Source organism: Apis laboriosa, unplaced genomic scaffold, assembly GCF_014066325.1.
Source record: "Apis laboriosa isolate Shangri-la unplaced genomic scaffold, ASM1406632v1 scaffold34_cov151, whole genome shotgun sequence".
Lineage (NCBI taxonomy): Eukaryota > Metazoa > Arthropoda > Insecta > Hymenoptera > Apidae > Apis > Apis laboriosa.
Genome location: NW_025222928.1, coordinates 895,185 through 911,933, shown reverse-complemented (window position 1 = coordinate 911,933; position 16,749 = coordinate 895,185). Strand labels below are relative to the sequence as shown.

The 16,749-nt window shown below is 27.0% G+C and overlaps 3 protein-coding genes across 9 annotated transcripts in view; 1 reads left to right on the top strand and 2 right to left on the bottom strand.

Moving 5' to 3' along the window:
- LOC122715174 (papilin) overlaps positions 1-4,504 on the top strand; it is a 139,042-nt gene extending 134,538 nt beyond the window's left edge. For 6 of the 7 annotated variants that reach the window (XM_043937125.1, XM_043937129.1, XM_043937128.1 and 3 more), the window contains 5 exons: positions 65-215; positions 766-1,278; positions 1,864-2,019; positions 2,128-2,241; positions 2,508-4,504. In XM_043937125.1, the coding sequence (XP_043793060.1) occupies positions 65-215; positions 766-1,278; positions 1,864-2,019; positions 2,128-2,241; positions 2,508-2,710 (1,137 nt within the window). In that variant the 3' untranslated portion in view covers positions 2,711-4,504. The remainder of the gene's footprint in view (positions 1-64; positions 216-765; positions 1,279-1,863; positions 2,020-2,127; positions 2,242-2,507) is intronic. The other variant, XM_043937130.1, reaches the window with a different exon arrangement.
- A 2,702-nt stretch (positions 4,505-7,206) lies between these two features.
- LOC122715179 (potassium/sodium hyperpolarization-activated cyclic nucleotide-gated channel 1-like) lies at positions 7,207-10,826 on the bottom strand. The gene is made up of 8 exons (XM_043937144.1): positions 10,621-10,826; positions 10,319-10,511; positions 9,772-9,948; positions 9,526-9,660; positions 9,090-9,282; positions 8,753-8,944; positions 8,459-8,682; positions 7,207-7,491 (listed from the first exon to the last, which is right to left on the bottom strand). Exons 1-8 carry the CDS (start codon positions 10,824-10,826, stop codon positions 7,207-7,209), a joined length of 1,605 nt encoding a protein of 534 aa, XP_043793079.1.
- A 2,049-nt stretch (positions 10,827-12,875) lies between these two features.
- On the bottom strand, positions 12,876-16,095 carry LOC122714944 (two pore potassium channel protein sup-9). The gene is made up of 5 exons (XM_043936751.1): positions 15,690-16,095; positions 15,087-15,242; positions 14,370-14,713; positions 14,092-14,210; positions 12,876-13,738 (listed from the first exon to the last, which is right to left on the bottom strand). The coding sequence occupies exons 1-5, from the start codon at positions 15,814-15,816 to the stop codon at positions 13,477-13,479; spliced, it is 1,008 nt and encodes a 335-aa protein (XP_043792686.1). The 5' UTR covers positions 15,817-16,095; the 3' UTR covers positions 12,876-13,476.
- Positions 16,096-16,749: the final 654 nt, after the last annotated feature.

Genomic DNA, 16,749 nt, shown 5'->3' with positions numbered 1-16,749 from the left:
ATTAATTTATTATAAATTATCGTACAAGGTATTATGATAATAACAGAAATTAAAATTTCGCCAGATTGCACCTTCAGAAGCCAGACGTCGCATATTATCCGATGGCTCTCTTCAAATTATTAATTTAGATCGATACGATGGTGGAACTTATGTCTGCACAGCTGACAATGGCTTAGGCCCACCGGTAAGAGCAGAATACCAATTGACTGTCACAGGTACGTACCATACATTAAATATTATTATAAAATACTGTCTTGTAAAGTATTTTGTGGACATGTCATGCATCTTAAATAGTAGTTGATCGTTCTAATTAAGTAATTTAATATATGAATGTGTTTTGTCTTGTGTTTAATATTTATATTTATAAAAAAATTAATAATAATATCTCTTCATTTTAAATGTTCTCTTTGCAAATGATTTCACATAGATTTTTTAATAGATTGCAGATTTTTATATAAATTTATATTTTTATAAACAATAGATTATATCTAATTTTCTAAATATTGTCACATGTATTTTATTTTCTATACTATTTCTATATTTATGCTCATTCTTATATATATTTTTGTATATCTATTTTTAAATAACAGCTAAGCTGTTAAAAATTATTTAAAGAGACACGTAATAAATATCAAAAATATTTTCATTATAAATTCATTTCTATTTCATAAAATATTTCTCATAAGAACAATTATACTTCCCCTAATAATTTGGTGATGGTATCCAACTTTTCTCTCTTCTGCATGCTGCCTTGACCTTATACAGAACCGAAAGAACTAGCTGCAGCCATTGTCGGAGAGCCTGATGCACGTGTGACAGTTGCCATAAACTCTCCCATATCTCTGCACTGCTACGCATGGGGTTGGCCCAGACCTTTCGTCACTTGGTGGCGAGGCGAACGCATGTTGCCACTTGCTTCGGAGATTTACGAACAGGATTCTGAATACACCCTTTTGATTAGAACAGTCACTATACAAACTCTAGGTGTTTATACCTGTCAAGCATTTAACGCAATTGGCAGAGCTGCATCTTGGTCGATCACATTGCAAGCTATCGGTCCAGTATATAATGTCAAGCCCGAGTTCGAACAATATATGAAATACCTGATTGATGCTCCTAGAAAAGCAGAGAAACCTACATATCCTTATAGACCCGATAGAACCCAAATTCCTGACTATCGTCAGATTTATGGAGCTAGTAATACAACTAGACAGAGTCAAATTTCTACGGTCAATCCTATTGGATGGACTACTCCGGAGTACGGTTTGAGGTTTAGAGGTGAGGGTGATACATGGTGATGGTTTTTTTTTTAATTTTGCAATTGCACTTTAATTAAAAGATAAATATAAAACATGTAATAATAAAGATGAAAAATTTTCAAAGATTTTGAATTTTTTTTGCTATTTTTAATTAATTTTTAACTGGTGAATTATAGTTCGAGATAGATTAGAAATTGTTTGTAAACAATTTGGAATTTTAAATTTAATATAAAAATGTTAATATAAAATAATATAATATATAATATGGAAAAAATATAGAAATAAAATATAGAAATTTCAAACTTTATCTCTAGAAATTATAGTGCAATTGAATTTCTCTTCTTCTTTTTAACATTTATATTAACTAATGCTTTAATATGCTTCGATCGCATTATGTGCTCTGTTGAGTTGTTCAATTTGCTTGCACGTTATATACAAAATTAATATATGATTATCAATCAATCTAAAAAATCAAAAAAAACGGTAAGTTTACATTCATATTTATAATTTATGTATTAAACTTACATATTTTTCTCTTTTTTTTTTCTTTTTTTCCTGGATGTCGTTTGCAGATATTTTATTGATGATATTGATTACTTCACAGTGCCTGTCACAGCCAATATAACGATAGGACAAAATCAGTTCCCAGAGGGTAGTGATGTTAATATCGCTTGCCATGTCGATGGTTATCCGATTCCTCGAGTATCTTGGTATAAGGATAATGAGATAATTCATCCGAACAATCGAATTCAAATTACTGGTAAACATATGTTTTAAATAATTAAGCATATGTAATTAAATAATTAACTTAAAAATTAGAAATAAACGAAAGAGATATTTAAAAAACTTTTTCTAATTCTAATTTTAGAAGTGAACAGACTCGTAATCAGCGATGCGAATCGGGAAGATTCAGGAAGATATCGTTGCGAAGCGAGTAATGATTATTCGTCTGCTTCTGCTATGGTGGATATACAAGTTGCTGGTAAATTTTTATATTTAATATAAAATTAATTTATTAGAAAATAGAATATTAAACTCTATAAAGTTTATAGAAATTATTAATCATTTTAATATTTTGATTGATAATGCAAAATTAAATCTATTAAAATCTGAATACATAAAATCATTTTTAAATAAAAAAGAATAATTATTTAATAATATTAATTAATTAATAATAATAAATAATTTATAAATAAAAATATAAGAAATTGTTTTAAAATTCTTGTTAAAATGTTCATCTTTTCTCAGGAATCTTCATTCACCCGAACTGTCAAGATAATTCATTCTTCGCTAAGTGCGACTTGATCGTTAAAGCAAGGTATTGCACACATAAATACTATGCGAAGTTCTGCTGTCGATCTTGTACCGAGGCTGGTCAACTTCCCTCCAGAGGTCCTCACTTAAATAACTCGAAAAGAAGGCGAAGATACATTCTGAAGAGCCTTGTCTAAGAATCCTTCTTCGATTTCTTCCGGTTAGCCCGACGAACAAAGCAAAGAACAGCAGTTACGATCAGATATCGGCTCTTAATGCATAATTTCGATTATTAATTATAGATATAAATGAAAGAAACGATGACGAGATTTAAAAGTGATCATTCGATTCGACACATTTGTCTGTCTTGATGGTGTGCCGTGTAAACGTGACGTTAATTCACTGCCAAAGCCTTAGAACGTCTATACATAGATACATTTAATATATAAATTAAGCAACAGCGAGGCGGGAGAACGTGAAGATGAGTCGCATAACGAGATAATAATGTAATGATTCTTTTTTCGTTGATGTTTTAATTATATTCCTCCGTATATCTTTGTTTCAAAGTCGTCATCGTCGTTGTCGTTTTATGTATGTATATACGATCTGACGCTGGAATCCTAGTCGATCGAAGCCATATTAGGACAGAAATGATCGCTGTCCATCAGAAAGCGTCTCGAGATTGGATACCCGATCGATGCTATTTTGCTTTTCTTTTCCTTTTCCTTTCCGTTCGAATCGCGTTTGAATTGTTGGATATCTAGTTGTGAGAGTTATACGAGAATCATATGATGAAATATAATAATTAAAAACTGGAATATTTGATAAAAATATCGTTAAGAAAAAAATTTATTGAGAAGAAAATAAAATAGCTCTTTAATTTAAAGTAAACTTGTTAATTTTTAAATTATTATAAATTGTTGTGTTATAAAAATCTTTTGCAATGATGATATATTTTTTTGAATTTTAATTAATTGAATTAAATTATCTATGAAGAAAAGAAATAATCAAATTATTCCAGAAATTAAGTATGATGGATCCACACAATGATGAGATCTATCGATCAATTTGTAAATGTAACATGAACGATATATAAAAATTTAATCGTGTTAGGGGAACAAAAGGATAAGTCAAAAGTCAATATGTAATTTTTCTTTTTTTTTTTTTTTTGTGTGATCGAAACAAAAGAGAGAGGCGATAGAGAATGGAAGTAGGAGAGGGAACCTGTACCTATTTGTATGAAGTATATACGTATAAGTATGAAACGTTACGTTGTATAATATAAATAGTTTATTATGCAGTATGCCATTTATATACTCTATAATATTGTTATTACTTATTCCTTATTCGATATTATTGCCATAGCATGAATTAGTCCTTTGTCACGATTGAACGATACTTATATCATAGCGACGATTGGTAATGTGAAGGTGCAACATCGTGACGACGATCTTGATTTGTCAAATGAATTATAACAAATGAAAAAATTAACTAGACTGGAGATAAAATTGATTAGATAAAATATTGAAACTTTCTATGTTTCTATTTTGTTTCTCTTTATTTTTATAATTTTATTCAATTCTATTTCGATAATTGTATAATAAGTTAACTAAATGTTGCAATTATAAAAATCTAAAATTATAATTTTAGAGAATTTTATTTGCAAAGCTTGTTAAAAAAAATTAACTCATTGGAAGTTGAATAATAATGTACAAGTATTGAATCACGATACGCACCTTCTTTCACTATATTAACATGTTGCATTTATATATTTGTTCCTGAACATTTTAATCGTAATGTTAACTACATACTGTTACTATATACTGTATCATCTATCGTGATTTCTTGGCATTCGAAAATGAGAGCATACATTATATATTTTTTTAATATTAATTTAAAACTTATCAAAGTTTCACAATTTTTTCAAATATTCATTTTATATAAAATAATATATTTCTTCCTTGTTTAATATATTATTTCACAAAAAAAATGTGAAATTTAATCAGATATATAACATTTTCTTTCCATATTTCAAATGAAGGATCACAATTATTAAAAATATAGATGAGATAGAATTAAGATAATTAAGAAGTAATTTATGCTTTTAATTTCGAATTGCCACAGAAATATCAGTAGCTCGTAGCGTATCAAAATTCCGAAGGAAAAGGTACCAAAAGCATTTATAATTATACATAATATATATATATTATTATACATATATTGTAAATGTAAGTTTTACTCGATGATGGAAAGAATCCACGGAACCGTAGGAAAAGACATTCTTCTTTCGTCTGATTGTTTCAGTCACAGTGCCTTATTAGAAAGCTCTTCGAAAGTGTCGGGGAAGGAGTGCTAAATAGAACTTTACATACAGAATATCGTTAGTGTAAATACAAAATGTAGTGTACGCGATGCAAAATGAATTGAATTTCAATCAGAAATTTATTGAATAGTCACTAAAACGATATTAGATGATCGTACCAAAGTATCAAATAAGAATTCCTCCGATTTTTATATTTCCTTATCTAGATCAAGATTATTGTATTTCTTTTTAATTGTATGTTAATTACATAGAATCTATGAAGTTGTAAGATAAAATTGTAAAATTGCGACAATCACAGTATTTCTTTAGAAAAAAAAGAAGAAAAAGAAAAAGAAAAGCACATGTCGAGACTTTGATAAACAAATTTTTTTATTTTAACGAAAATATAATAGTCATTTGTGATGCATTTGATTGTTTCTTTGATTTATCAGGAGGAATCGTAGAAAAGAAGAAAAAAAGGAAAGAAAGAAGGAAGAATGAAAGAATATTGAGTACTCTTCTCCTCCGTACTCCTTTAGATATGACCAAACTAGACATGACATGATTGTAATAACTAGACTCTGGATATTTATGTATTCATTAAAATTTTAATATAATAGATATATATTTGAAAATATAAAATAGGATTTTTAAGTATGTGCTATCTATAGATTTATCCTTTTTTCGCTTTAAATTTAAATATTTTTATATTATGACAATGTTATAAAAATCTTATCTAAAAAGTTTCATATAATTTAATTTGAACATTAGAGATATTATTTTATGATTAATTTAATATTACTGTATTTCATACACAAAATTTTCATTTTTTTTAAACACAATTAATTTACACACTTTTATGAAAATATGAATTTGCATAAAAATCCTCAGTCTAGTGATAACGTAGTAACACAATATTATTTAGTACATGTATAAATAGTTCTTGTAGTTTTTAACGGGCATGTATGTACCTATGCACTGATTGCATATCGGTAAAAGTAAAAAAGGAAAAAAAAAAAAGTAACATAGAAAGAATGTATCATCTTTGTTACGAGAAATAATATCGAATCTAAAAGAAAGAGAAAGAAAAAAAAGAATACTCGAGTGAGCGCAGTTTCGGTAGATTTTCTCTATTCTATAGTATTCTATAGTAAATAATTTATATTTCTACCGTGTGATTTTTAAGTCTGTACAATGGCCACACATATACACACGTACACGCACGCATTCATTTACACGTTACACATTAATGATGTATATAATTATCGCTATATTACGTAATATACTCGTTTTAATCGACCTATTATCGGCTACTGGATACTCCTCTTAAAGATATTTTGTAGAAATGATCGTGACAGTTGATTCATTGATTTTTTGATCGATTTTATAGTAAAAATCGATGCGTTTTTGTAACTTGTGAAAGTAGTTTTTCGATAATAATAATATTATCCTATAGTGATGTTTAGAATGGCTATGATAGCTGTAACGATTTTATAATCAAAAGATTTAAGATAATGTAATGCAGCGTTCTTAATTAATTTTAATTAATTTTAATTAATATCACGTAAAACTTTGTGAAACTTCTAGTTTAGGGAATATATTACAAAAGTAGGATGTCTTTCAATATTAATCATTTTTAAATTTATTATTTTTTTAATTTTATATTTCTGAGAGAAAACAACATCAGAAAGTTTCTCTTGTTTTTATATAAAATAAAGTTAAGATAGAGCATGGAACGTACCTCGCGTAGAATCAACAGAAATTTTTTCGAAATTTTTAGTTCTAACATTCTTATATAAAGTTAAAAACAAGAGAGAGAAATTTTTAAACGAATCAACTTCCTTCACGATTGTTCCTACGAATACACCGACAAAGGATTTGAAACGTAGTTACGTGAAAATGGTAAATAACTAAATTAACCAAAAGAAAAAAAAGGAATGGAGAAATATCAGAGAAAAATATTCTCCAATGTATTATCTATACATGCGATATAGCTCACACATCGCGACAGTGCTGAAGATTTTAGTGAGTGTATTTGTAACTGTAAGTTATACCTTTAGATAATGATTTAATATAATATAAATATATAATTATATAAAATAAAGGTAGATTTAAAGGAATGCCACTATACAAACATTGTATGGACAATAATAATATAAGATCCTTAAAATATATGATTAAATAATGATCAGTATGATTATTATTCTTTTATCAAGAAGTTTTATTACATTCAATTATTTTTTTCTAGCAATCTTAAATCTTTCTAACAATTATTCTAATATTTTATTATTATTATATCATTAATTTAATAATCAAACATATTATTAATTATTAATTTAACTATTAAATCTAATTAATTTAACTACATTTATTTATTACTATATTTCTTTTTCACAAATGTGGCATGTCTTTTTTATCCTCAACGCGAGCAGTATCTCGCATAAGATAACGCTTATGCTGTTCCTCGATCACTACAGCCCTTTCGATCCTTTCTGTCGCAATACTTTCAATAGTTGCAAACAATTCTGAATGTACGGCAATACATTTTCGAAAATCTTTGCGATTTAAACGATATACTTCGCATACTTCAATTGCAATCACGCTTGCAACTCTTCTCTGATCGGGAACCAAAAGTGCTATTTCTCCGAAATGTGCTCCATCGTCCAAGTGACATATCTAGATCAAATTGAAACCTTAAAAATTTTGAAAAATATCCTTCTCTTTTAAAATATAAGAATCCAATTATTTCAAATAAAATGTTAAATGTTTCAGATATTAAATGTTCATTATTTAATTTTAATTTTTTAAAAAAAGTAAAACAATAAATTAAAATGAATTGTTAATAATTAATCCAGAAGATAGAAAATTCCTAGAATCTTTCAAATCAATGTGTTATTCCAACCCCAAAATATATTTAACTATTTCTTCAAAAAAAAATTTTTCTTTAATAATTATTAATTTCTTGATAATTTTCCTTAATAATTAGTAAATGATAGTGAGAAGTCTATCCTTTAAAATGCATTTTGTTTCAAATTGATATCTCAACTCGTTTTAAAAATATAGCGATATAAAACGACATGTCCGAATTGTGGAAAATTATGAATGAGAGAAATCCACGTGACCACATGACCTATTTACTCGCGCGTACGCGCGTAGTAAAAAAACTTGCTTACTCATCGTACGTGACCAGCGCACATGAGGTAGGTCAGTGGACGCACGTGCGAGCAAGAGGTCCGAGTGTGCAAGAAGGATAGCGATAGCGAAATTATCGTCTATTTTAAACGGATATATCTTGAAAACGAAAAATGATAGGAAGAAAAATGAAAAAGCGTTTAAAAAAAGAAGATTCCGTCTTTCTGATGTACTAAGAAAAACTAAACTCGGAATAATAGAAATATTTTTATTTAAAAAGAATTATAAGCATTTGAAACGAGACTATAATTTTATTAATTCTATAATAACAATGAAGATATTTTCTTATTGATACGTATAAGATTCGATTAGGAAATAATTAGAATAATTATCTTTGGAAGAAAAGATTAATGATTTGAAATAAAAATTTAAATAAAAATTTAATGTATCAAGTTATAAAAAATTGAAGTTTAGAATTGATTTTTGATCGAATAATGTTTTAAGATAATACCTCTTTTCCAGTGGGTGTTAACACAGCAACGGTCCCAGCAGACAGAAAGAACATACAATCACCATGGGCACCTGCTTTCACGATCACATCGTTTGGTAGATAAAGCTCGAATTTCAAATTCTTCACGATGTTACGCAAAATAGGTTTGGGTAAATTTCTGAACATCGATACATTTTCGACTAAGCGATGGCATGATTCAAGTGCAATTTCTTGACGTAAATGTTCTGAATCGAAATGAAATATTAATCACCGGGGGGAAAATATAGAGAATCGTAAAATTAAAGATGTCGTTACCTGATAAAGTGAGCATAATAGTTTTCTCACGAAAGTAATTTTTCCTGAAACGATGATAGTAATAAGCTTCGAGACGAATCTTTATGTGTTTCGGCAATTGTTTTTGGTTTACATAAGCAAACAGTTGATTTATTATCTCTTGAAACTTCGACGTGGATTCTTTTATTCCCATTCTTACACGAATGATCATTACTGAAATAAAAATTTAAAATATTAATTTATATTTATTTTTATCAACTTTTAATTCATTCAGTAAAATGTTATTTTCGATAGGGAAATAAACAAATAAACAAAAAGCTTTAAGATTTAATATTAAAATCTATTGAAGGAGATTTACCTGCGATATAGAACTCGAGTAGTCTACCGATAAAGAGAAGAATACAATTCAATATTATATGATCAGACGCGTATGGCACCAAATGACCATAACCAGCCCCTGATATTTGATCTACGACTATAAAAAGCGCGCATCGAAATCTGAATGCTTTAGAATTGTTTTTTAATCTTATCATCCAACATTCGGAACAAATCTACGAAATGTAATTTTTGTGATTAGAAATCCTTTAATATGAAAAATTTATAAAGATGATTATATGAAAATTGACACAAAAATAATATACATAAATAAATTTAAAGCAAATATATATATAAGGATATAAGAAGTAATATATGGAATAAAATAAAATATAATATATCATAAACAAAGTATGCTTATTCTATATATTTATTAAAATTTAAGTTTAATCAAAATTTTATCGTTTCTACAATCTTACTTTGGCATTGATTTTACTGAAGTGAAGAGTTAACACTGGTATTAAATAATACAGACACGCGAACCAATATATTATAAAAATTGCCATCATAAGCGTGCTAAACAATTCATAGGCGTAATGCTTGACTTCAAAATGCTAAAATATGAATATATAACAGAAGTATATATAAAGAAGTATATAAGACAGAGATGTATTTATATTGTTTAATTTTTTTCAAATTTAAAAAGAAGAAAAAATACGAATTACGATAAATAATTCAAAGATTTGTGAATCGACATAGCCATAACGAATTAACTTCAGACAAGGAAGGACATTGATCAAAGAAACAAAAAAATAAGTATTATCTTCAGGTAATTTGCGCCAAGGCAAAGTCATATGATCCCATGGTAACGAAGATAGAATATCAAATATCAGGAAAGTTTTTAAATAATGTCTATGGAGATAAAAATTACACTTTATTAAAATATATAAATATTAATAAATTTATTTTTTTTAAATAGTAAAATAATATTATTTTTAAAAAAAGTTTTAGTATGAAAATTGATTAATTTTAAGTTATTGCTTTAAAAGTTATCAGTATTTTCTTTTCTAACGAAATTTTATATATTTAAAAAAAAAAAATTAAAAATAAAATATAAAATATTCTGGGAAAACAATTTCTAGATAATTTTTATCTTCAACTTTAAATTATTCAATTTTCATTCTAAATATTTTCTAATATTGCATTAATATTAAAATTAGTAGTATTTTATAATTTTAATTACAAAAATATCTTCAAAGGTTTCAATTCGACACCCATTTCATATTTATTGTAATATCCAGTAAAACAATTCATTATTATATCGATCCAACAAAAACCGTAAATCAGAAGATTGAATTTATCCAATCCAATATCATCGTGACTCATTATAATAAAACAAACTGAGAATGGAATTGAAACGAATGAAACAATGTATATCACTGTCATTATCAAATCCCAGAAAAATCTAAAAAATTGCTTAAATGCAAATAATATCTGTTTAATCATTTTTAAAAAAACAGTTTTAATATATTTCTTTCTTGATTTTTATTATTCTTTCTGAATTGATTAAATACCTCAAATTACTAAACGGGTGAATAATCCACCAATATTTAAACAAATTGTGTCTTCGTTTTTCACTAGCGATACGTGCCATGCTATCGAAATACTTTTTTGCCCTCGGTGTCATTCTGCTAATTTGAATTATAAAACTCCATCTTTCTCTGAAGGACAACTTCTTGTCATTATTTTGTACTTTCAATGTACATACATGATCCAACATTGTGGAATTTCTTTATTTGCTGTATTTTATCTTTAATCTGTATAATGTAAAATTATGAAACTTGAAAATATAAAAAATTAAGAAATTGGAAATATGACAATTTTAATAAAATTTGAAATCTGGAAATTAACAGTCTATAATAAAATCTATAATAAAATTTTAAAATTTTTGAAACTTGTAATATAACATTTGAAATTAATTTAGAAATTTGATATTTAAAATCTGAAATCTGATATCAGAAATTTCTGAATTTTTTAATTTATAATCTTAATAAATTTTAAAAGTTGAAATTATATAAGTTTTATATTGAACATCACTATTAGATAATCTTAATATATCCTTAATATAAACTGATATAAATTTACTTCAATATTACTTCTCCGTATTCTTCTATTTCAATTCAATTTTTTCCTTCTTTAAATCTGACGTATTCTATCAAATGAAATATGTCAATTGTTTATTATTCGTAACTAATCGTAACTAAGCAGGGAAAAGATAAAAACGAATAATGAAATAGTGAATTGTTGTTTATTAAAAAACTGTCGATGATAAAAAATATACCCAATCCTGTGTCGCCTTTATAATTCGACGAACGCCTATAACTAAGGTACATGTATACAAACGAGTGCGCACTATCGTTTTATTCTGTGCATATCACTGTGACAATGTACCATTCAACAACGATTTTCATCTTGGTTTTCTGATGAATGAACATAACAGCTTTTTGTGCGTGTGTCGATCGCTCGGCTCGATTATCGATAATTAACAAAAACGAAACGTGAATTTTGAGAATTAATATAGTTTTTGTATACCGGTGACTGTGAATTCGAATCAATAAAAAGAAAATATTTTTAATTTTTTTTTTAACCCTCCAATCAGTTTGATCAGTGCATATTGTAGCTTCTTGATGGCAATTTTTCTCTCATAATAATTGGATTAAAATATTTATCTGAATATTCTTTTATTAAATATGTTTGAAATATTTTTGAAATTTAAATATATGAAGAAATATATGAATATTTGAGAAACTATAATCTAATTTTGAAATATTATAGAAATAAACTTCAAAATTCTTCCTAAAATATCAATATCTTTGAAACTATAATTTCTTAATTATCTAAAATATCTAGGAACCATTCTATAATTATTCAAATCTTAATAACACGTAATTTAATTATTTAAATATTCATTAATTTAATATTATTAAATTTAGAAATATAAAAACTTATGATTAACGAAACGAAATAAATAAAAAATATATGATAATTTTCAACATTTTGGAGGGTTAAAAGAACTCCTGGATAAATTTTCTATTAAAAATAATAAGGTTAGCTAGTTAATTTAACTTCAACTATCAGTCTTCCCGGATATTTTTGCCTATCATTTGATATACATTCTAATATTAGTTTTAAAAAATACGACATTATGGTGCGTGTTTACGCTGTGAGCATAATAAATTGGTATCATTCGAATTTCGATCGTAAAGAAATCAATCTAATTTACAATCTTATTAAATTAATAATATATGAATAAATATGTATATGTAAATAATATTGATTAATTTACGATCGTAACTTTTATATAAAATCATGCTACTTTCTAAATATCGACTTCTCTCTTATCAATTTATATTTATCGTTTACCATGACTTTCGTTTATTAGTATACAAACGTATTTACGTTTACTAGTATACAAACATCAAGTCCTATATATATATTTAACAATCACGTTACAAAGCTTGGATATTGTTCATATTTTATACGTAACAAATATCCGAGTTTTTCATTCTTTTTACTTTTATAAAGCGAAATTATTTTGTCTTTTACGAAGATTGCTTTGTATTTAAAATTTTTTATTGAATTCTATTTAAAATATTTTATACTATACACGACAACATCTGTAAAGAAAAATATAATAAATTAAACAATTTTTATCTGAAAGAGATGAAATTTTATAGTTTTGCATTTTTGAAAATATATTTTGAATAAAAGTTATTTCATAGCATTTTAATAAAAATTCAATAATAAAAAATAATAAAATAATAATAAAAAATCTAATTATCAGGTAAATGTTAATCATAAAGCAATCCTCCAATTTCAATTTTTAACCTTCACATTGCGACTAATCTATAGTTCTCATCATTCTCATAATTATCCAATAAATACGACACAATATGAATTCGGTTCAAAATTTGTCGGATATCAATGGTACAATACGAAATGTACGAAATTGTTATAAAATCGTTTACAAACGATCAAACACCCTCTTCTCCGTTTCTATGTCTAATGATAATATTACAACATGAGCCGAATAATTATTTTTCATATTCGAGACATACTTCACTATTTCTCGTTAAAATCTCTTCAAAAATTGATGACTGAGCGTAAACAAGTCCTCAAATGTCCTCAAAAGATACACAATTGTGTTCTAAAGAACACAAATATCGGTCCAAATTGAATCATCTCTCAAAAATTCCATTAAAATTCCAATTATAAAATTATTTCCATTTTCATTCCATTCATCGACACGGACCATTTCCATGTGTTCACATCTATTTTGAGTCAATTTATTATACGTCGATACCAAGCAGTTCTCTGCTATCAGCTCTCGATAATCGACGACGTAAGCTGCGACGACGAAACTCCTTCCATCAGACTGATGCACGTTTTACGCGAATGCTCGAGGTCGAAGGAGGTCTGTATCCTTGGTAACCTTGATCCAGAAGCTCGGTATTGGGTGGTCCTAGACAGGTACACGAACATACGCTCACACAGTCGTCTGTGTCATGAACTATGGGCACGTGGCTAGCTAATATTTTTCCATTCACTGCAACCACCTCGCCATCCAGTGTTAAAACATGATGAGAAGCCGGTTGAAGTTCATTGTCTTCGCGACGAACATCACCGGTGTTCCTGTTAGATGAAGAAAGATAATTATAAATTTAAAGTTTTATGAATAATTAGAATTGATGATTAGTCAAATGATATATTGATTCTATGTAATAATATGATTATTAATATAATATAAAAAAAAATGTTAAGCAGGATTTTTTAAGAAATAAATTAAAATATAAGAGTTTTATAAAAATAAAAAATCATTATTAAACTATTTTTATGCAAATATAATTAATTATTTATATTTATCGATATGATCGAAATTCATATGGATTGTAAAAGATAGAGATATAATGGATAATAAAAGATATAATGGAGATATATAGTATATGTATATATGTGCTTTTTGAAGTTTATAAACGTTTACTTACATTGTCATAAAACGAAGTACGAGCAAATTTATACTTGCAGCAACGACGGCCAAGCCAAATAGGATAAAAACTAAGCTTAAGGCCACATATCCAGGTTTATTAGAAAGTGCATGATCATTCTGCAACAATTATAAATCAAACATATATTAATAAAAATTTTTTTATTGATATAATATAAATTATAAAAATTTAATATTACTAAATAAATTAAAAGATATAAATGAAACATTAATTTTTTTAATTTTTGATTAAATTTTAATACTAATTTGTAAATATACCTGTAATGCGACATAATCACCAAAACCAATCGTAGTTAGAGTAACGAAACAATAATAAAAGCTATCGAAGTAGCTCCATCCCTCATAACGCGAAAACACAGCCGCTCCAGTCGTGATAATTATACTTGAGAGTAAACCAGTAGCGAGCATCAGATTCATCTCGGTCGCTTCTGTTTTCTTGCATCTCATATAAGATTTCGCTCGCTTGATTACTACCGAGGCGAATTTATTCAAACGTTCACCGATACTTTGGAACATTACCAAACCCAGAGGAATGCCCACCATGGCGTACGCCATGCAAAATGCTTTACCTCCTATGGTGACTGGCGTCGAGTGTCCGTAACCTCGAAATTTTATAAAGAATTGTTAAATAATGAGTATCATAAATGAAATATTCAGTGAATAATTCTCTATATTTTTTTACATTAAATTATTTATTATTTTTTTCATTTTTTAAGAAAATATATAAATCAATTATTTTAATTGAAAATTCTAAGAATAATTGCCAATTTAATGTAATTTCTCTTAATATAGAATGTTATTTATTTCTTTCAATATAATGCTAATTTATTTAAAGGAATTAACATTTTGTTTTTTTATTTTATAAATACATGTACATTAAAGGTTTCAAGGTTGAAACTTGATATTGATTATCTACGATTTTCATCTTTGTATAACAATATATAGTTAGTAAATACTATGGAAAATATTACTTACCTATCATAGCGAGTACAAGGGTGGCGAAATAAAAGGCACCAGCGAATTTCCACTGAGGACCTGCTTTGTGCGGCTTGTTTTCTATTATTACAATCTCCAGCATTCTATAATCCTCCTGTGTGATATTATATTTCTTCATCATGTTTCGACGAACCTCTAAAATCATTAATATAAATGAAAAATTGTTTGAAAAATTCTTTCTTAATTTAATTATTTATATATTTTAAAAATATTTTGCAAATATTACTAGATATTTATATGCTGTTTTGTTAATTGAAATATGAATGTTTCCTATTCTGTCATTTTCAATTTTCATTGTTTTTATAATAAATATTGGTAGCCTCATAATTTTCTTCTTTATTTGTATCCCTTAATTCCTAATATTATATATATTTTCTTTAATCATACTTAATAATTCATATATATAAATATCAAATCTATATTCTCTTATACAAGGTAGGCAATTAAAATATTTTACTATTCAATTTCTTATTTTAAAAAAATTATCTTCAATTCCTATCATCGATATTTTTTTATTAATTTCTTTCAATTACTCATGCATTCACACATGAAATCTAACTAACAATCGAAACAATAACTTACCCGAAAGAAACTCCCACCGTTTCCTCTCAGTGTTCGATTCCAACGCATCAAACACCGCGGCACCAATTAACAAATACGTGAACGTGCACACTACCAATGACAAAGTTCTAACATTTTGTCTCTTCATTTTCACACAATCCTCCAACAACGAGAATTAATCCGTGTCGAACAGCCACAAAATCCGGCACACCTCGCAACGATCTGTCACGTTTCTTCCTTCCTATTTGCTCATCAACACGAACACGCGTCGCGTGTCGTTCATGATTCTTGAAAATTTGAAGGAAGGATCACAGACATCTTTCTCATTTTTTTTCTATTTTTTCAATGCTATCGATTAATCAACGACATGTTATTGATAATATTGAAAGAGAAATGAGACGATTATATGAAAGATAATAGCCACAAGCTCGGCTCGACACACGACTGAAGAGAAGTATTGATTAAATTCGAGAACGCGGTAAACTCCATAGAAACGTGGCCAGTGGTGTACGACAAGGCTGACTATCGGTAAGAACGATTTTGTAATTTTGATTTTGCTGATAGATATGGTAAGGTAGATGGTTTAGAGTGAAGTATGTAAGTTATTATAAATAAAATCTTTTATAAATTAAAGAATTAATTAATAATTTTAGCATTATTAGTAGTAAAAGTTGGTTAAAAATCAGACAGAAAGCTTTGATAGTTTGGTAGAGAAATTGATAGAGAAGAATTGATTTTGTAAATAAATTTGAGTGATAAAGTAGATAAAAAGTGCATAAAGTGTAAATTATTCTGAATAAAACATTTTAAAAACAATGAAATAATTATTATAATATTGCAATAATAACAATCAATTAAAAGTCGGACAAAAACATGTCAATAATTCAAAATTAATATAAATTTCAATATTGTTAAAAACGAAATATAATAAAGTTAAATTATTATTTTCTGTATTCATAAATCATTTAGATTTAGAAAATAATGAAAAAACTTCATTGCTAAAAGATGATAGTAAAAAATGATTAGTATGCAAATGTATATTTAGAATTAGGAAAACTGTAAAAAAAACAATTCGATACTA